Below are 20,691 nucleotides of genomic sequence, written 5' to 3'. Positions count from 1 at the left end.
CACTGGGGAAATTAAATAAACAAATAAGCCAAAATGTGTTTGTTTAGTGCATTGTACAAATAAAGAAACATTGCATTGGCTTTGCAGGTAGTACCAAATTAATCAATTAAATTCCTTAAATATTGTGTAATTTAAACACCAACGCTGAACATTTCTTTCACAGTTCAAGATGAAAAGTTTTATTTTAACAATCGGACACAAAATCTTGAATTACTTTAGATATGAAACAAAACAGACATCCTTTATGTTCTTCTTTTCTGACATCATATTTTAAAATAAAAAAAAGCCAAGGCTCCTATGTATGAAATTTTTTTGCACTTGAGATTTTTCATCACAACATAATACATCTGATCGAATAATTTTATCAACACAAGCAAGATTAGCACAAATTTGTCATTGTACAACAATAAAACAGATGATGTTATATCAATCACTAACTGAAAACATCTCTTTTTGATTTTGTGACACTAGAAAATACAATCCATTTGCCTAATGTTTTCATCAAAGACTCTGTCCAATTCACATTGAGACATACTTCTAGCTGACATTATATTCTGTAAGTACGTAAATGTCTTTCACATATAATTCTGTATATTACAGTATTTACAGAAAATAAAAAAAGGTTAAAAAAGGAAAATATGAAAAAAAAAAAGATTTAAATAAGTCTCAGTATGGATTGCAAAATAACAGGGCATGCACTGACATCCTTCAGACTACCATAAGAGTTAAATTAAAAATACTTTTAAATAAAGTAGTGATAAGACAGCTATAGTTAAAAAACAAAGACACAGATATGTGAATGTAGTCTTGTATCTCAGGCTTGTATCAGGAGACGGTCAGTCTCCAGTTTTGTAAACGATACATTTTGTAAAGACAGGCAAAAAATTGTGACTGTTTTCAAGATTTTGTTACTTAATTCTCACAAAAATGGTCACTTTGAGTTACACACCTGTAACAAAGCTCTGTAACGTCCGCAAAATGTAGCAAAACTAGTGGCACTTTTCAGAAACTGTTGCTCCTGGAGGAATCTTTTCTCCCTTAGTCCTTTGCTGCTCCAAAAGTATCAAAACACTCGTATGAGAAAGAGAGCTCCTTTTTTTCATGTGGGTTGAAATCTGCTCCGCGTGCTCTGCAAACACAGGTTCTTCTCCTAAAAGTCTGGCTCCCATAAATACTGAGGTAAAGAGGAGAACACTGAGCTGTGGGGACTAAGGTCCAAGCTTCTCTGAGTGGTTGTCACCACATAAGGCCTCAGGTTGGCTTCTGCCGGTAGTCTGTGATGGCCTTCCAAAGTTTACACAGGATCCCACCTCTGGTGAGACAAAGGAGAGAGTTTAATCTCACAGGACAGAGAACAGTGTGAACGAACGTAAGTTTGGTCATTTGACAGACATTACAGCTCAGCTTTGCTGCACAAACTTTCAGTAAGAACAAAAACAGGGGTTGTATGCACGTTCAGTCAACAAACAACCAGGACCATTAGTCCTAATGCTCTGTTATGGAATGGCCTGTTTGGCTGCAGCATTAGCAAATATGTCAACATCAGACAACATGTCCAAGTTAGGTTAATGTTGTGTTTAATTTCTCTTTTTAAAACTAGTAGGGATGATTTTGATTTTGATTTTGCCCTAACATCTCAGCTCCTGGAGTGCAATCATCTTCAGCTAGAGTGTAGCAGGCTGCTTTTTTTTTTCTTCACTTCTTCTCAACTTTTCTTTACTTCCTTCTAAGTTTTTCTCTTCTGCAGTCTTCTTCACTTCCTCTTCACTACTTATTCACTTCCCTTCTTCATTTTTTCTTCGCGTGTACCTCACCCTTCCTTCTTTATCCCTTCTTCACCTATTTTTCCCTGTTTCAGTTCTACTTTTCTCTGTTTTCACTCTTCGTTTCCTTCCTCTTTCCTCCTTCTACACTACAAGTTTTCAGTTCATACTTTGTTCAACTATTTAGCTATTTTATTTCACATTCTCAGCTTTTTCCACTACTATTTTCACTTCTTCAGCTTCAGCATTTCAACGCATTTGCTGCAAGGAAAGGCAACTTCTCTAGTTTATATCTGGTGTATATATATATATCTCAGTCTTTCTTGTTGTATCTATAGTGCTTATATATATATATATATATATATTGTATTTTATTTATGTATTAATTTTTCTTACTGACTTAGTCAATTACTACTGTTTAGACAACAATTTCCTAGTTTGGGATCAATTAAGTAATTCTATTTATTCCATTCCATTCTATTCTATTCTATTCTATTCTATTCTATTCTATTCTATTCTATTCTATTCTATTCTATTCTTTTCTAGCCGCATGCATGACTAATAATAAAAATTAACTAATTACATCATGGAAATGACACAGGTGAAGATCATTCACAATTAAGAGGAACCTCCTGGAAAACCTCATCAGTCAGTCAATCGTATATCAAAGAGACAGGGAACATTTGAATAAAGATCTCCAACAGGGTAAATGTGTGTGGTGTTTCATAGTAGGGGACTGCTCCCCCTGGTGGCTGGCTGCTATATAGGTAAAAAAGAACCCCATCTCCTCAGCTATTCCAGATGGGCTGTGGTCAAACTTTAAAAGATTAATACATCTTGTGGAAATGTTTCTCACATCTGATTGTTGTGGTGATTTGAAGATATCATTTGGCTGCCTTATATTCAGGTCCTCTTTTTTCTGGAAAGCTTCGTTTTCAGTAGTTATAAGAGGTAAAAACAGGACTTTACGTCACGTTTAACCATGATTGACAGCTGACGTTCTTGTGTGTTTTTTCCAGGGATTGTAAATTATGTCAGGAGGTAGAGCCAAAAAGAGGTTAGACTCTACTGCGCAGACTCTGGCTGCCAATGGCGGCGTCTGTGACGGGGTATTTTGGCTTCAAAACCGTCCAATGGTAAATGGCAGAGCCATGCTGTCCACTCTATACACAGTCTATTGTTTGTGAACTCCTTTTTTTCATCATACGTCTTGGAAGGGCCCAGACTCAGAAAAGTAAAGAGAGCCTCGCCAGTTTGAGACTTTGACTCCCCCCCTTATCTTGTTTGTTGACTGAAAAACGTCAAGTCGTCACAGCCTTACTTTCTGGGCATTCAGACTTGAAAAAGGAGGAAGAAAAGTTTTACTACCTCAGTCTTAAACTCTTCAGATCATCTCTGGTCACATCGTGGAGGATGTCGTTCAGTGTGTACTCCTCGTTCAGTATCTAAGGGGACAAAAGAGCGTTAGCTGGAGGAATAAAAACAGACTCCATGAAACTTTACAGTTAGGAGATATCTGAAAAAGTCTGATCAGAGTTTTACTTTGTCTATAGAGTCCTGGTCAGCACCGTAAAGCCTCAGCCAGCTGGTCAGATCTGGGTCGTCGTTTCTCTCTGCTGGTTCGTTCGTCTGCTCTTCGGGACTGTCCGATAATGTAGAAACATCTGTTGGGAGTTTTGAGATTGAGATTATGCTATAGATTACAAACAGGGAAAGATGAAGGGGAGTAAAGTCCGGACCTGCTGACTCAGATCGCAGCCTCAGTAGTCTGATCTCCTGCTCTCGCTCCTCCAGCACCTGCTGCAGGATGGCCTGATACTCCCTCTCCTTCTCCAGCAGCTGCTCCAGCAGCCTGGGGTTGAAACACACACACACACAGACACACACACGACAGGAGGGTTGATTTCCTTAAAGCTGCTGAACTTTCGTCTCCTCACTGTTCATAAAAAAGTGTTGGAGTCTACCTATTGGTCTCCAGTTTCATCCGGCCCAGCTCCATGCTCACAGACCGCTGTGCATTATGGGACTCGTGTGAAACGGTAGAGCTGAGCGTGCTGACTCCTGACGTGGCCACGGTGTCGTCGTGACCGGCGACGGGAGGCGGTCGGCTCTGGTGGGTGGAGTTTCTCTCCGGCTCTGTGTCATCGTCGACGTCTTCCTGCTCGGCGGGGTCGCTTTCTGAGGCCAGACTGAAGTGAGGCCTCAGCTCTGAACACAGGAAAGACAAATTCAGGGATGTCATGGAGGAAAAATGGACAGATACAGACAAATATGATTTTATGTTATTGGATAATAACTTAATATTTAGATCATTCACGAAGGAAAAAATGTAATAATTTGTAGCAGTTTTAAACTGCAGGTTTGGCACAAGCTAAATATATGGATAGACAGATTAATAAACAAATAGGTTATCTCTACCAATAACCATAAGATTTATAAATGATAGTACAGAGTAACAGCTTCTGCCTCAATTGAAAATAAACATTAAAAAAGGTATGTATATGATATACAGCAAATGTTAAAACACAATATTTGGGTAAATATAAGACATCGACTGATATGTTTTTTTTGAGGGCCAATACCAATGATTGGTAGTCAAGGGGCTGATAACTGATATTTGGGGCCGATATTCCTTTACAGTAAAAGTGAAAATATTAGCAGGTAAATTTGGAATAATAGGAACTTCAACACTTTACTTTGCTGAAACGCCTTTTAGTATATGTTTATTAGAATAGAATAAAATAGAAAGTACTTTAATTATCCCTGAGGGGAAATTCAGGAAGAATTATATATTTATAGATTCAATTATTGTTTAATATAATTTAATTAATATCTATTTTCATTTTCACATATATTAATATTTACATTTAAGTTATTATTTAATATAATTTAATTAATATTTATTTTTTTTCTAATATATCTAACATTTACATTTAACATTAAACAGCTCCCACGCCCAGCAGCTGTCTCATAAAGGTAAATCAAAACTTTGAAAAATAAATAGCCCTCTAAAGTTTCTACATTAAGTCAAGTTTTCCCAAAAAAAGCTGGACAGAGAGGCGCAGCTGCATTGGAGCCAAATAAAAGTCTGAAATAGAGGTGTGGAAAAATATTGATACAGCAATATATCGCAAAACTTTGACCTGTGATGAAATATCGATATTTCAACTTTTAGTATTGATAATTTTGTTAAAATAAAATTCACATTTTAGGTGAGTTGGAAGTACAATACGTCTTCCTTTTTCTCTCCATCCTTGGGTCAGTTAGTTTAAAATAATTTAAAGTTCAATATTTTACAGTGTAGTAGACAGATAAAATAATAATCATAGTCATGTTTTGCGCAATATCAGATTTATTATGAGTAACATTAGCTACACCAAGTGATATTTACCAGTTTTACCATCTGACCACATCTTTCAACCAATAATTTCTTTACATTTGTTGAACGTCACGGTAGTTCAAGTGACAAACTTGATGCACTTTGTGTTTTCAAGTTCAGTGTGTGAAACACTGCATTTGACTTTCTTTATTTCAAACACAATAAAATAGAAAACTGTGTAGAATTTCACAATATCTTGTGATATAATTGTATCATGACCCAGGTATTGTGATGCGTACCCTATCGTGAGGTTCTTGCTGATACTCCCCCCTCGTCTTGAATTTAATTTTTATTGGCTGCCAGATTTAAAAAAAAAAGCTGATATGCTTCAAAATATCGGCACCCAGCTGATATTAGGTCTATCCCTGGTAATTATTGTTTATCTCCTTTTATCTTTTTAAAGTTACATTTCAAAATAAAAGCACATTCAGTTGAGTATAAAAAACGTCTTAACTTTGGATTTTATGTGACTGTCTTATGTTTCAGTGCGGTGAGTTTTCATATTTACTGAATTATCTGTTCTGCAGAGGCTGCAAAATCATAGACAGTTACTTCTACTTTTCTAATTTCGGAAATTTGCATCTCTAAATATCCTATGTGACTTTTTAATCTGTGTCTTCCAGTAAAAACTGTGATGGCTACAGCTTCTGGTGTGTATTTTCTGCTGCTGTGAGCGATCAGTGATAACACGATTACAGAAGTTTGGCTCCAGACTCTATCGACGTTACCTGGCACCAGGATGGTGATGGCCGTCTGCACGGCTTTTCGGATGATGTTGTCCAGAGCGAACATCCAGTGAGGCTTGATGTTGTGGTTTCGCAGCACTTTGTTCACCTGGAGACAAGGTGAAGATATGAAACACCAAATAGTCAAAAGCAGACTCTTAAATGTGACACACAACTGTCTGGGGTCATATTTTTACGGTTTCACTCCCTTATGTCATCATTCTTTCCTTCCAATATGCCACTTCAAAGCCTGCAGCAATAAAAAAATCTCAACAAATTTATCTTTTAGTTTCTTTTTCTGCAGCTAAGATCAATTTTATCTAGAAAAACACAAGACCGTCTTTGTCCAAGATGCAGCAGCCCAATTTTCATTTATGAAAAATCTCTGTTGCTTCAGTTTTCTAAATCAAATCATTTTCACTGACGACCAACAGGGGGCACCAGAGCTTCATCTTCCTGCAGAGTTATGCAACAGCTCCATGAACATGAAAACAACCACTTGCTCTGGAGTCATGTCATCAAAACTTGATTTCTGAAGAGAAAAGCAGATATGCTCCAGTTTAACTGACTCTGCATTAACTCCTTCACAGATTTCTCTTTCAAATGTTTGAAGGATTCACATTCATCCATCTGATCTCTGCAGGCAGAGCAGCAACATGGCAGCCTGCTGCTCATGTAAAATGACAACAATCATACTAAGTGTTCATGGTTAGAGGGTGAGGAGCGTCTCTGCTAGCTGATAGACGATGGAGAATAAAGGGAATCACACATGAATCACATGTTCCAGTTGGAGGGAAAATGAGCAACATGTGAGGAGAATTTCTGCCACAGATAAAACCTTGAAGCAACAGTCGGGAGTTTTGTGCTTTTTTCCGTCTTCAGAGTTTTTGCGTTGAACACTCACAGCATCCTGGAAGCCGAACAGCACGACCTGCAGCTGGCTGATGGCCGTGCTGTCAAAGTCCAGCTCCAGCTTGAGTTGAGACAGCGTGTTGGCGATGATTTTCCGGTCCGCCATGCGGACGAAGTCGGCCAGGCTGACCACCAGGGTGGAGATATTCTGATGCTTCAGCTTCGTCTCCTCAGAGCCCTGGAGGGGGAATGAACAGTGTTGAGCAAATAACCTTTAAAAGTAATTGGTTATAGTTACTTGTTACTGTCCCAAAGAAGTAATTGAATAAGTAATCAAATTACTCCTTCATAAAAATATAGTTAGTTACCAGGGAAAGTAATGACTGTGTTACTTTTAAAATAACCTTTAATTTTGCAAAAGAATTCAGTTTTTGAGCAGGTTTTGCTTTGGGCATAATGTTCACATGTTTTTTTTTTCTTCTGCCTTTTTTGAATACTACAAAAAAATTGTATATTTTTTTATTGTATAAAACAATGACAAAAAATATAATTGATTATTATTTAAAAGATATAATGAAATATTATATTAAATACTAAAATAATCTGCATTTTTAACAATTATTCATATATTTTTATTGTATATATTTTGACTGTAAAACAATAGATATTATTAAATTAATTAATAAAATAAATATTAAAAATAAAATCAAATTAAAATGTATATATTTTATTTGAGAAAATAGTAAAAAATATCAAATATTATTTAAAAAATAAAATCAAATATTATATATTAAATACAAAGATAATTTACATTTTTAATAATTATTGTTACATTTTTATTGCACATTTCTTTTACAGTAAAATGATAAATATTATTGAATGAAATAATTAAATATATATTATGAAAAAAATAAAATGGGGTAAAAATGTAAAAAAAAAATTATTTTAGAAAACAATAAAAACATCAAATATTATCTTAAAACCAAATCAAATCAAATATATTAAATATTATAATAATCTACATTTAAAAAACATTTTATTTTTTGGTATATTTTTTGTACAGTACAACTTTTGTGAATAGTATTTTTTTGCACTACTATTTCCCCTTGGGAATAAATACAGCATATTCTATTCTATTCTATTTACATCTATGATGTGGAAGAAGTGTTTGTTAACTTCCATCCTGAAAACACCAGTTTTCACCTGACAGACCCCTCGGCACTCGCACAAATCAAATTTGGGGCTCCTGTCCTGTTTTTAACCCCGTCTCTTGCTTGACTCCTGACTTGTAATTTCCTCAGATTAACCTCTTATTCTTAAGTCTGCTTCTGTCATCTGTAATATTTTTTTCAAGTCAAAACAAGTCGGCTACTTGTGCCTTACATTTAAACCTCAAAAAGCATCCCCCCCTCTTCCTGTAGTTGGTTTAATCCAAAGACGCTGCACGAGATCCTCTCTGACTGCAGGTTACACAGACGCACACAGGTAGCTGTGTGATATTTGTTGCTGAAAAGTTTATTTTCCCATATTTTTCCCATATTCCAGATCAGTTACAAAGTAACGGCCCCATTTCACTGTTGGTAACGGTAACGTAGCATTATAACTTTTGAAATAGTAATTAATTAGTTTTCCCGTTACTGGAAAACTAGCGCCGTTAGTTTTAACGCCATTATTCCCAACACTGGGGACGAGTAAAGGTACTACATAGGAAATCAAATTTTTTAAACTCTTTGTTTTGTTGGTCAGTTATCAGTTAAGATCACCCACCTGTGTTAGCGCCTCCATCAGGTTGGTCACCACCTTGTCCCGGTCTTCAGTCAGGATGCGGTGTAAGGTGGCTCGCCTCTCGCTGTCTTTTCGAAGCATAAAGAAACCTGAGTCCTTCTCATCAGGAGACGGAGGAGCGCTGTGGTCCTCAAAGTTCTCCACTGGGATGCTGAGACAAAAAACAACAAATTATGACCTTCAACTTCAGTGAAGGTGTGCTCTACTTAGTCATTCAATGTCAATAAAAGCTTCTCATTAAGACAACCTTGAGAAATAAAGACGTCTAGGCCCATTTTTCTACCTGAGGAAGAGTGATCGTGGCCCCTTGACATCCCGCTCGCTGTAGCACTTGACGCTGGGTTTGAAGATGAAGGGGTTGGTGTTGAGATCATTGTCGGGGGAGACGGAGCCGTACTCGCTGCTGCTGCTGGTGTCCTCCACCACCACCGGCACCGGCAGAGAGATGCTGCGCAGGTACTCTGAAGGACACACCATTAATTCCTTTACCTCCGCCGCCTGTTGCGTCAATTACCTGTTTCCAGGCTAATGTTTATCTTTTCTAGCAGCCAGGAAGGACGAGCTGTTCCTCTGTTACAAAAGGGTATTAGTTAAAGAGCTGATGGAAAAACTGTTTTCCTTTCAGGGAGGAATCAGATAATTCTCCATCATCGTGTTTGGAGACCGATGAGCTTTATCTGATGTGTCCTGCAGTAAATTACAGGCTTTGTGTGTAAATAATGAAAGAGATTAGAGACGTTCAGAAAGAAGTCATGTTGTGCAACGTCTATTTTGAGTTCCCTTAAAGGGCAAAGTCGTGCAAGTGAGACCAGTGAAGGGGAAAAAAGGAAAACCTGAAACTGGGTTAGTCTTTAGGTCTCTGTATCCTGATTCTGATACAGAGACCGTACAGAGGTTCATCCAGAGGTGAATGTGTCGGGAAGAAGAAGAGACAGCATTCAGAAGGAAAAAATGAAAAATGAAAAAAAAAAAAGGGAGAATGAGAATAAATAATAAAAAGCCCCTAAATAATTTCAAATAAGGGGGGAATAAAGAAAAAGGGAGATGGAAAAATATATAAATAAATGGAGGTGGTAAAAAAAATCAATGAATAAAAGGAAAAACAGGGGAAAAATAAAGAATAAAAAGAAAAGGAAAAATAAAAATACTAATAGAAACATAAAAAGAAAAGGGAGAAAGAAGAAATATAAAACTAGTGGTTAAGAAGGAGACAAATGGGAAACAGAGGAAGAAGAAAAACAAAAAAGAAAGAAACGAATCACAGGTGGAGGAAAAATTACAAAGTTAAAATAATCTAAAACAAATTTAAAAAATAAAACACAAGAAAAATAAGAAACAATGAGAAAGAAAAGAGGAAAGTTACAGAAGACAGAAAAAATACAGATGGAAATAAAAGAAAAATCTTTTTAGAATAAAAGGAGAAAAAGAAACCAGAAAAAGGTAACAGGAGAATAAAAATATATAATTAAATAGAGGTATTTAAAAATCTAATGAAAAAAAAGAAAATAAGGGAATGAGGGCAAAAATAAAGAATGAAAAAGGGAAAATAGCAATAATAATAAAAACATAAAAAAGAAAAGGGAGACAGAAGAAATGTAGAACCAGTGGTTAAAAAGAGAGACCAAAGGGAAACAAAGAAAGAAGAAAAAAAAAAAGACAAATCACAGGTGGAGGAAAAATTAAAAAGTAATATAATATAAAAAATAGATAAAAAATATCAAATAAAATCCAAGAAAAATATGAAACAATGAGAAAGAAAAGAAGAAAACTATAAGAGATGGAAATAATAACAAAGGAAGCAGAAAACAAGACAAAGAAAAATACAGAAAAAAAAAGAAAAATACTTTCAGAATAAAAGGAGAAAGAGAAGTAAGAAAAAGGGAAGAAAAAATGAAGACAGAGGGAATAAAGAAAAAAAACAATACAAAATAAAATTGAAGAAGAAGAAGAAGAAGGAAAGACAATCAATGAAACAGGAGGAAAAAACTCAAAGAGAGAAAACAGAGAGAGGAAGACAACGAGAAAACAAGAAAAGGAAGAAGAAGAAGATGAAACTCACCGGTCCCTGGAGACAGAGCTGCGGAGGACAAAAACATGACAACATGAAATGAACGTCAGAGTTAAACAACAAACAAAACAGCACAACATGATTCCACGAAAGAGGCGCAGAAAAACATTTCTAAGAAGCTTCTTTTCTCCTCGTCTTTTGTTCTGGTGCCAGACCACATGATAGTTTCACTACTGCAGACTCAACGGGAGTCCAAACAGAGCTGGAGTCTGGACAGAGAGGAGGACGGAGGCTACGCTGGTCTGGGACAGGGGGGGCATTGTTCAGGAACATCTAAGGACGCAAGGCTTTAACTTCTAATGAATGATTATTGGTTTTATTAATCACTCCTAAGTTATGTCTGAGAGTCTGAGTGGGCCCAGTCACATTTTGATCTGCTGCCTCCCACTTTTCTCTTTACAAATACAGTGGAGAAAATAAGTACTGAACACGTCAACTTTTTTCTCATCACATTTATTTACAAAGCTACAATTCAAACAAAATTTCTACCAGACATTGGTATTAACTCAAATAATCCACACATGAAAAGAAATCACAACGTTCAGGTCCATAAATAATGATTATGGTGAATTAAGTACGATAACACAGGAAAAAAGTATTGAACACACCATGGAAAGGCTGTATACTTTGGCAAAGAAATGCATCATACCACCTGAAATCTGTCAGTAATTATTACTTGAACTTCCAATTAGTGCAAACCAACATCAGCTGGGCTAGAGCAAACTGATGGTCCTATAAAAAAGGTTGTTTTTTCACCAAACAGTTAAATACGACACACCTCATGATGGGTAAAGGCAAAGAGCTCTCTGAAGACATTCACAACCTGATTGTTGCTCAGCATCAGAATGGAACTGGTTACAGACTTATATCAAAGCACCTGAATATTCCAGTCAGCACCGTTGGGGCCATTATTCACAAGTGGAAGAAGCACCACCTTACCATCAACAGGCCACGCACAGGAGCTCCTTGAAGATTTCTGACCAGGGAGTCAGAAAGATAGTCAGAAGAGTACTCAACGAGCCAAGCACCACCCTGAAAGTGCTCCAGAAAGACTTGGAGGCAGCAGGTATAATTGTTACAGAGAAAACAATAGGCGATGCACTCCACTGCCAAGGCCTCTATGGACGCTCAGCCCGCTCCATTCCTCAAGAAAAGGCATGTTGAAGCTGGTTTAAAGTTTGCTAAACAGCATCTTGACAAGCCTGTAGAATACTGGGAGAATGTTGTCTGGTCAGATGAGACCAAAACTGAACTTTTGGGCTGTCATACTACAGACCATGTTTGGAGGAGAAATGGCACTGCACATCACCCAAAAACACTACACCAACAGTGAAGTTTGGAGGTGGAAGCATCATGGCATGGGGTTGTTTCTCATCTCATGGTGTTGGCAAACTTCATATAACTGATGGAGCAATGAATGGAGCCATGTATGGGGAAATTCTTGATCTGAATCTGCTGCCATTTGTGAACATTTGATGAAAGAACTAAAGAAAAGGGTTCACCAGAGGGCACCAAAGAATATTCCAGATTTAAAAACAATCTGTGCAGAGGAATGGGCCAAAATCACACCTGAGCAGTGTGGGCCATTAGTTCAAACATACAAGAAGCTTCTGGAAGCTGTTATTGCAAACAAAGGCTTCTCCACTAAGTATTAGATGAGTCTCAGTTAGCGTGTTCAATATTTTTTTCCTGTGTTATTGCACTTAATTCCACTTAATAATTATTTATGGACCTGAACGTTGTGATTTCTTTTCATGTGTGGATTATCTGAAAATAAATACATAGAAAATGGGAAGGAAAGCTTCAACAGCGCTGCAGACGACCCACCTGTGAAGCTACTCTTACTCTTCTTCTTGCGGCTCGTGACGGTGAGGAACTCGTCAGTGAGCAGGTCGAAGGCCGTGGCGCGCTTGTCAGGGTCGGGCTCAAAGCAGCGCAGGATGAAAGCTTTGGCCTCCAGAGACATGGACTCTGGGATCTCTGGGTGGATCTTGAACATACCCACCTGCAGAGAATAAACATAAAATCACTTCAGACAAGAGAAGATGTGACTTTAAAAATAGAAACAGTGAGTCGGCTTTCAGTGGAGCATCATGTGTGTTTTCTCAGCGCACCGTGACGGGCCGCTCAGGGCAGCTCTTTAGAGGAAAAACACTCAAAGTTCAAGACTCTCCTGACAAAGGAGGCTGAAAATTCCTGTCCCCGCTGTAGAGGAATGTTGACTTAAGATAAGCTCAGAGATGCCCCTCCTTCGAGACATTCCTCAGGGATGATTGAAGAATCTACGAGGACGGTTGTGCTTGGAAAGACAGCGCAGGAAAACAACACGCAGCCACAACATGCTGGAGATACGTGCTTCAGATTCTGTTTGTGACACACTCCTCTTCTTTAAATTCACAGCCTTTTAATCCAGCTTCATCTTATGGAAAGTTCCATGCTTTGACTGAAAACGCTTCCCAGACGACGCTTAAACATCTTTACTGTCTGTAATTGGCTGCACATGGCTGAGCAGAGTATTTCTTCACATTTCCGTTCAAACTACACAGACATGCCGGAAAAAGAGGGCATGAGGGAGCGTCTGCTGGTTGTTTTGTGTTCAAACAAACGTACGTGCACAGACGTTATTTGGAGTTTTTGGTGGTGACACGGAGCAGGTGCAGAACAGCTGATTCTCTGGTTATGTTTACATAAAAAGAGAAGTGATACAGCGAGACGTCAGACATGCTGCTTGTTTGGTTTGATGGTGTTTGTCAAAGCTGACTGAGATCACTGAATAATGAATACACACTGCAGATTTGCATGTTATCTCCACATGCTTTGATCACGCCAGTCTGACGTACATTACATTAAATCATGAGTGCAAAATAAAGAAATCATGTTTTAATCACGTGAGACACCCAGCTCACTTCACAGAAGCTGCTCTGCAGGAAAACGGCGCCAACATTTCCCCACGTTTGACCCGTTTTGAGTTCCTCTGACTCAGCACTCTGTGTCTGGTGTCTCATTTCTGTTTGTGCCCGTTTGAAGGATTTTAAGCAGCCTGACATAAACAGCACAAGAGGAGGATTCCTAACAACAGGTCTAAACAACAGCCTCAAGTTTAAAGGTCAATAATGAAAAAATTCCTGTAATCAAACAAACTTTATTCTATCAAGGGAGGTTTACTGCGTACTTTAATGACAGTTCTTGTAATATAGCAATTTATATTGATATATTGATAGATAGATAGATAGATAGATAGATAGATAGATAGATAGATAGATAGATAGATAGATAGATAGATAGATAGATAGATAGATAGATAGATAGATAGATAGATAGATAGATAGATAGATAGATAGATAGATAGATAGATAGATAGATAAATGGGTAGGTAGGTAGGTGGGAAGGTAGAAAGGTAGGTATGTAGGCTAGTCAGTTGGTCGGTTGGTCAGTAGATAGACAGGTAGGTAGGTAGGATGGTAGGTTGGTAGGTAGATAGGCAGGTAGGTCGGTCAGTCGGTAGGAAGGTCTGAGGGTAGGACAGTCAGTCAGTTGGTCGGTCAGTCAATAGATTGATAAATGGGTGGGTAGGTCGGTAGGTAGGTAGAGGATTAGCTAGGACAGTCAATCATTTGGTCAGTCAAGAGATAGAGAGGTAGGTAGGTCGGTCAGTCATTCGGTAAGCCAATAGATAGACAGGTTGGTAATTAGGTAGGTAGGTAGGTAGGTAGGTCAGTTGGTTGGTCACTTAATGAATAGATTGATTAATGGGTGGGTAGGTTGGTAGCTAGGTAGAAAGGTGTGTAGGTTGGTCAGTAGGTAGGATGGTTGGTCAGTTGTTAGGTCGGTCCGTCCACCGATCGATAGATAGAAAGATAGGAAGATAGATAGTTAAATGGATAGATCAGTAGGTAGGTAGGACAGTCGGTCAGATGGTCAGTTGGTTGGTTGGTAGATAGATAGATAGATAGATAGATAGATAGATAGATAGATAGATAGATAGATAGATAGATAGATAGATAGATAGATAGATAGATAGATAGATAGATAGATAGATAGATAGATAGATAGATCGATAGATAGATAGATAGATCGATAGATGAGTAGATGAGTAGATACATAGATAAAGATCGGCCCGATGTATTTCTTGTTACTGACGGTAAGGGGCTGGAATCAACATTACCACAAACAGTTTAGCCCTTTTAGCCTTTAGCCTGTGTGCTATCACTCTCCTGTATAGCTTTCTTCTGCTCTTCCATTTATAAAAAATATGTCTAAGAAATCTTGTTCAGCGCAGAAAAACACAGATCTCATTCTGTAGTGCGTGTGTATTTGTCCTCTCCCTGACGCTTTTTCCAGCTGCTCATTGAAACAACGTCTAACGTGAGGATCACTGGATGGGTTTGCGTTTCATCTTTTGTTTGCTGTACACAGCTCTCAAGATGTTGTTAGACCTTCAGTTCTGGGCTTGAGGACATGATTGTTGCATGTGTGTCAGTGTTAGTGACCTGAGGTAACTGTGACAATGTTTATCCGATAGAAAAATCCTCCTCAGAGCAGAAACACTCTGTGCTAGAACATCATATTTAGGAATTACCCTGTTTGACTTCATGACGAGCCTTCTGGTGGTTTATACAGCTGGGTAAAGAAATGTGAAGCTTTTCAGAGCAAGTTTAAAGAACAGTAAAAACCAGATGGTAAAATAAAATAATCCGTAAAATATGAAAGAATAACAGATCATCAGTGAAACATCAGGGGGATAATTCCCAGCTCTCAAACATTAAAACTGACCACATCCCCAGCTACAGCTGCTCACTGTCTCTGTTGATCAACACTTCATGGCAGATTTTACCACACGAGCAGATGTTCATCTGCCGTCTAAGACCTGTCTGCTAATATTAAACACATCACCCAGAGGCATGATGGGAGTTTTGTTTCTGCTGGTGTCTTTCACCTTGAACATAGCAGCCTGCGGTTCTCCCAGTTCATAGAAAGGTGGTTTCCCAGTGGCCATCTCGATGATGGTGCAGCCCAGAGACCAGATGTCTGCTGGCTTCCCGTATCCACGAGGCCCTTTGTCGATGATTTCAGGAGCCATGTACTGCAGCGTGCCTGGAGGAAACACAGCAACACAAAAGCAGACCATTAAATATGAAGTTTTGTAATAGTTCATTTGTCCAGAAGCTGTTAAAACTAGAAGTTATCGAATGATTTCCTCAGCCTTTTACTAAACATGATAAAGTCCCATCAGGACACCATGTAATACGATAGTAAATCACATGTTTTGTCTTGCAGTGGTAACAAAATCCACCTGACAACACCTCTCAGACTCCATTCTCAATAAGTTTTCCTTTCTATTTTGATAAAAGACTGATAATCCTTTTAAATAATTTAGTGAAAAGAAAGGTAGGTCCATCTTTGACCAAAACAGTGCAAGAAAAGAAAACATTGGAGTACTTGTGGCCTAAATATTTATTGCATTAACAAAAAAATCACAACAACAGAAAATCCTGTTTACAAGATTACGAACTTGTAAAAAAAAGAAATTATGTAATATTAATTTCATGATCTCATAAAAACAGGAAATTGTTTATTTTAAAATTTACAATCTTGTAACAACAGAAACTTATTATTTTTGATAGGACTATCTTTTAAAACAGGGAATTATTATTTTTTTTTTAAATACTTTCTCTTTAAAACTGTGAAATATTTATATTTAATTTAAATTATATTATAAAAACAGGATTTTTTTATTATTAATATCTAATTAAAACAGGGAATTATTTATTTCTGATATTGCTTTCTTGTAAAAACAGGGAATACATTAAATTTAATTTTAATTATATCATAAAAACAGGAACATTTTATTTTTATTTTACTATCCCATAAAAACAGGGAATTATTTACTTTTTGATTTACTATCTTGTAAAAACAGAAAATCAATTATCTTTTATTTTATTATATCATAAAATCAGGAATTTATTTAATTTTGATTTTACTATCTCATTAAAACTGGATTTTTTTATTTTTAATTTTACTATCTTGTTAATTAAAAATATTCATTTTTTACTTTACCATCTGGTTAAAACAGAAAATTAATTAAATTTAAATTTTGATTTTACTATCTTGTTAATAAAGGAAATAATTTATTTTTATTTTAACATCTTGTGAAAACTGAATTTTTTTAAATTTGATTTTTTATTCTACAATCTTGTTAATAAAATAAATTATTTATTTTTCATTTTAACATCTGGTGAAAACAGGATCTTTTAAAATAATTTTTTACTATCACATTTTTTTTGAGTGAATGCAATATGCCACTGTATAAATATGTCAAAAGCTTTACGAAAATCAATACAGCTGCACTGTGGGCCACATTTATGGGCTATTTCTCCCTCTGCATCCACCCCAGAGTGAATAAACTCAGGTTGAAATGAGTTCAGGTATCTGCAGAAAGTTTGTGTAAGAACTCAGTGAACTTCCAACAGCTGATGAGGAAAAAAGTGACTTCAAAGGAAATGAACGGGGTTGTTGTCAAAGCTACAAATAGCTTAAATCAGGGCTAATGATGGGTTATCTCTGTTTTGAGGTGATGACATAATTCCAACAAATGATCGATCAGGTTAAGTGAGTGTTTCCAGGGTTCAGCGAGCCGCCGCACAGAGCCTCTGTGTGTTTTTATAACCACAGCTGAGTCCAAGGAAACGTCTCCGCTCCCTGTTGAAGAACTCTTTTGTTCTAATAATAGCTCGCTGGGCGGTGTTTGCTGCTTTTAGAGGCTTGTGTACTGAGCTAAAAGCAGGGCACAAACACATTTATAGCAGGCCAGGGCTATAAAAAGGAGCAGCCCAGTTTCCTGAAAGAGCTCCACCTTTCAGGGTAAGTCCCCGTCTGTCCCAATCAGCTGACAGAGGGTGTTACAAACTGCGACTGGTTTACCTCATTCAAGTACAATCCTGCCCCGCCGCGACCGCAGACGCGTGCCAAAACAAATACCTCTTTATAGAAACAGCCGGCTATTATCAGGGATGACACTTAGGAGGCGAGGGGCTGGGAACAGATGACTGCTCTGAAATAATGTCAACAGGAGGTGAAGTAGTGTCTGTGAGAGTTAACTCACCACTCAGCTTTATGTGTGGCCTCTCCTGGGTAAAGTTTAGCTCAGTGTTTGTAGAAAGACGGGGATTTCAGGAGACAAAAGGGAAAGTTTGGATTTTATATGTTGGGCTATATGACAAATTTATCCATAGCCAAATATTTACTCACTGATGAACCGCTTTGGACAACGTGAGGAACTTGAATTATGTGAAGATCTCAGTGACTCAGCAGACACACTTTTGGATTCTTAAAGCTTAACTTTGGTCTATTTACATATTAAAAATGCAGGTTCAGCCCAGCTTTTTAGTAAAGAAACTTAAGTTATACTTAAAGTTCCTCACACTCAGCCACTATAGTCACTGAAAGTGCAAATTTACACGACTTCAACCTTTATATCACCAGTTATGTGGTAAAAATATTCAATCCCCTGTGCAAACAAAGACAAAAACAAGCCACACTCACCAGATTTATTTTCAGTACCAGAGTGTGAACATTTCTACCTGAACTATAAAGCTAAACCTGAATTTTGTATACTCCGGCTTTTGTGGACAGCCTGTAGTGGACACTAGTGGAACTACTTTCTGCAGTTTTGCTATCACTGCATTTTGAAAGAGTGGAAACCGATGCTTAGTCAAGCATCCACGATACCTTGGGCTGTGGTGTGCACAGACTTTTTAAAGGGAAAAATAGCACATACAGTATTTTTCAGCCATCTTATTCTTATCTTATTTTATCTTGATTTTATTTGTTTTGCTTTTATTTTACTGCTTGGCTGCATGTCTTATTTGTTTTTATTGGTTTTCACTATCTGCTGTTCAGGCAGCTCATGCTCCAACTGTGGATGTGTCGGGGTAGTTCAGAAAGGAAGAGCAGAGCCATCGTGAGAAAAGATGACAGAGATCACGGAGAGGATCAAAGGATGGAGCGCCCAATCAAAAAAAGGATGTTTTGTCTGTTTTTTGGATCAAAATCAGGAAGAGAGACATAAAAGAAGAGATTCCACTCTTTTTAGGTAGTTTTGGTGTTTACATAGTCAGAGAAAACATGATTATTTAGGTCTTTAAAGATTGTTCAAGATGCTCTGAAAATGACTGGCAGCCAATGAGTTAATTGTGTGTTCATTTCAATAACTATATATACTCTGTAATTTTTTTGTATTCCTCACGTCCAAAAAATCACATGTTTACCTCAAATAAACAAACATAAGATAACAACAGTGAGTCATGATGACAGGAAACGCCACTCGAGGATGAGACAAGAGACTTCTCTAAACCAGAGAGCCCAGAGGAATTACCCGGCAAAGGTCGACGGAGACGGAGACGGAGTGGAAACTTCTGTGGTTGTTATGTAAGTTGTTTTATTTATCTTTTTAGTGCTGGCTTTGGTCCTGGAGGATGGTCAGAAAAAAATGGAAAAATACCTCCTCAGAAGTGGGACAGTCTCTGTGTTGTGGTGACACTGAGTGCTGCTAGCTTTAGCTGTCTGCTGCTAATATCACTCAACAGAGCTCAGGGTGACGGAGGGCTTCGAGGAGACGAGGAAACCCTTTGTTCTCTTTTAATCTCTCTCTTTTAAAAAATAAAACTCTTTTAAAGACACATTTTTATAGATGTGCTTTTATTGGAGATTTTAGCTGAGCCTGTTTTAATTGTCAAAATGCTGCTTTTATTTTATTTTTATTTCATTATTAACTGACAGTATCATGGGCAGTATTTTTTTTTAGATTTTTTATCCTTGGTTGTTTCAATTGTTTTAATCCTTACTGTTTTTATTTTTACCGATGTTTTCCTTTATTTTATTGGTGGTGGTTCTTAGTCTTTTATATATTTTTATATTTTTCCTCACATTTCTCTTTTACCTCTCTTTCACTTCTTCTCTTATATTTCTTTTTACTGGTTGCTTTCATGATGCAAAGCTCTTTGTAACTTTGTTTTGAAATGTGCTACATAAATAAAGTTTATTATGATAATTATTATTATTTGTTTGAAACTAAATAACAAAAGCATGACAGCTCTTTGAAAGTTTTTGAGAAGGAAAATTTTGTTTCAGTCTGAGCATTAACTCATATATTTTGAGGAATATCTATATTTATAATACATACACACATATATATATATATATATATATATATATATATATATATATATATATATATATATATATATATATATATATATATATATATATATATATTTACATATATGGCCTAGTGTTATTTTTCTTTTTTCAATTTCTACTATTTTTTAAATTATTTTTGGGTTTCTCCTTTTTTTTAAGTGATTATTGTTTCTATTTTGTAAACACACATGTGTAAAATGGCATTAATGAGATTTGATTATATATGTATGGCAAATGTTGACATATTGACAAATGTAATTGTACACCAATTTCATACTGACATTCATTCAAGTAAAATAAAAAAAAAATAAAATAAAGTGAAAAAATCCAGCTGCTGCATGTTGAAGTGAAGCAATGAAAATATTCAAATACGTCTGTCCCTTTAAGAGCATTTTCCAGGAAGCAGTGACTTCCTTCCCTCTGCGTACCTGTGAACGTCTCAGTGCATGGGTTGATCCCAGCCAGCCTCTTGGATGTGCCAAAATCAGAGATCTTCAGGACGCCGCTGTATGTGTTGATGAGGACGTTATCGCCCTGCGGATCAGGGAGACAGGAAGTGAGAACAGATTCACAGATTCCTGACACGAGGCGCTTGATCCTCATCAACAAACAGAGGTTACAGCAGAGCCTGAGAGGAGGAGGAGGAGGAGGAGGAGGAGGAGGAGGAGGAGGGCGACGTCCCTGCCAAAACAAGGTGATTAACATTCACACGTAACACTGATCTGACCCTGTTGTCATGGCAGGTGGATGCAGGTGGAGGGGGTTGCTGACCCCAATCACCGTGGCAGAGGTGTTATCAGTGTTAGTCATAACTGAGACGACAGAAAGAGGGAATTTACATGAGAAATTACAGGAAGAGGACATGATTACAGTTTGAAGAGGAATGTTAAACAGCAGCGAGGAGTTCAGACACGCGAGACA

General features: G+C 37.2%; 1 protein-coding gene across 2 annotated transcripts in view; it reads right to left on the bottom strand.

Annotated features, from left to right (window-relative positions):
• Positions 1-1,036: 1,036 nt before the first annotated feature.
• Positions 1,037-20,691, bottom strand: part of map3k5 (mitogen-activated protein kinase kinase kinase 5) — a 120,985-nt gene continuing 101,330 nt past the window's right edge. For both annotated transcript variants that reach the window (XM_074684670.1, XM_074684671.1), the window contains exons 18-30: positions 20,199-20,304; positions 15,509-15,666; positions 12,400-12,577; positions 10,564-10,581; positions 8,788-8,965; positions 8,487-8,655; positions 6,772-6,957; positions 5,871-5,976; positions 3,728-3,971; positions 3,503-3,615; positions 3,306-3,427; positions 3,132-3,208; positions 1,037-1,312 (exon numbers count right to left, since the gene is read on the bottom strand). In XM_074684670.1, coding sequence (XP_074540771.1) covers positions 1,252-1,312; positions 3,132-3,208; positions 3,306-3,427; positions 3,503-3,615; positions 3,728-3,971; positions 5,871-5,976; positions 6,772-6,957; positions 8,487-8,655; positions 8,788-8,965; positions 10,564-10,581; positions 12,400-12,577; positions 15,509-15,666; positions 20,199-20,304 — 1,716 coding nt within the window. In that variant the 3' untranslated portion in view covers positions 1,037-1,251. The remainder of the gene's footprint in view (positions 1,313-3,131; positions 3,209-3,305; positions 3,428-3,502; positions 3,616-3,727; positions 3,972-5,870; positions 5,977-6,771; positions 6,958-8,486; positions 8,656-8,787; positions 8,966-10,563; positions 10,582-12,399; positions 12,578-15,508; positions 15,667-20,198; positions 20,305-20,691) is intronic.

This window comes from Halichoeres trimaculatus, unplaced genomic scaffold (assembly GCF_033239565.1).
Source record: "Halichoeres trimaculatus isolate MK-OKI-2021-1 unplaced genomic scaffold, fHalTri1.1 fHalTri1_scaffold_13, whole genome shotgun sequence".
Lineage (NCBI taxonomy): Eukaryota > Metazoa > Chordata > Actinopteri > Labriformes > Labridae > Halichoeres > Halichoeres trimaculatus.
This window is presented reverse-complemented; position numbering and strand designations above follow the sequence as displayed.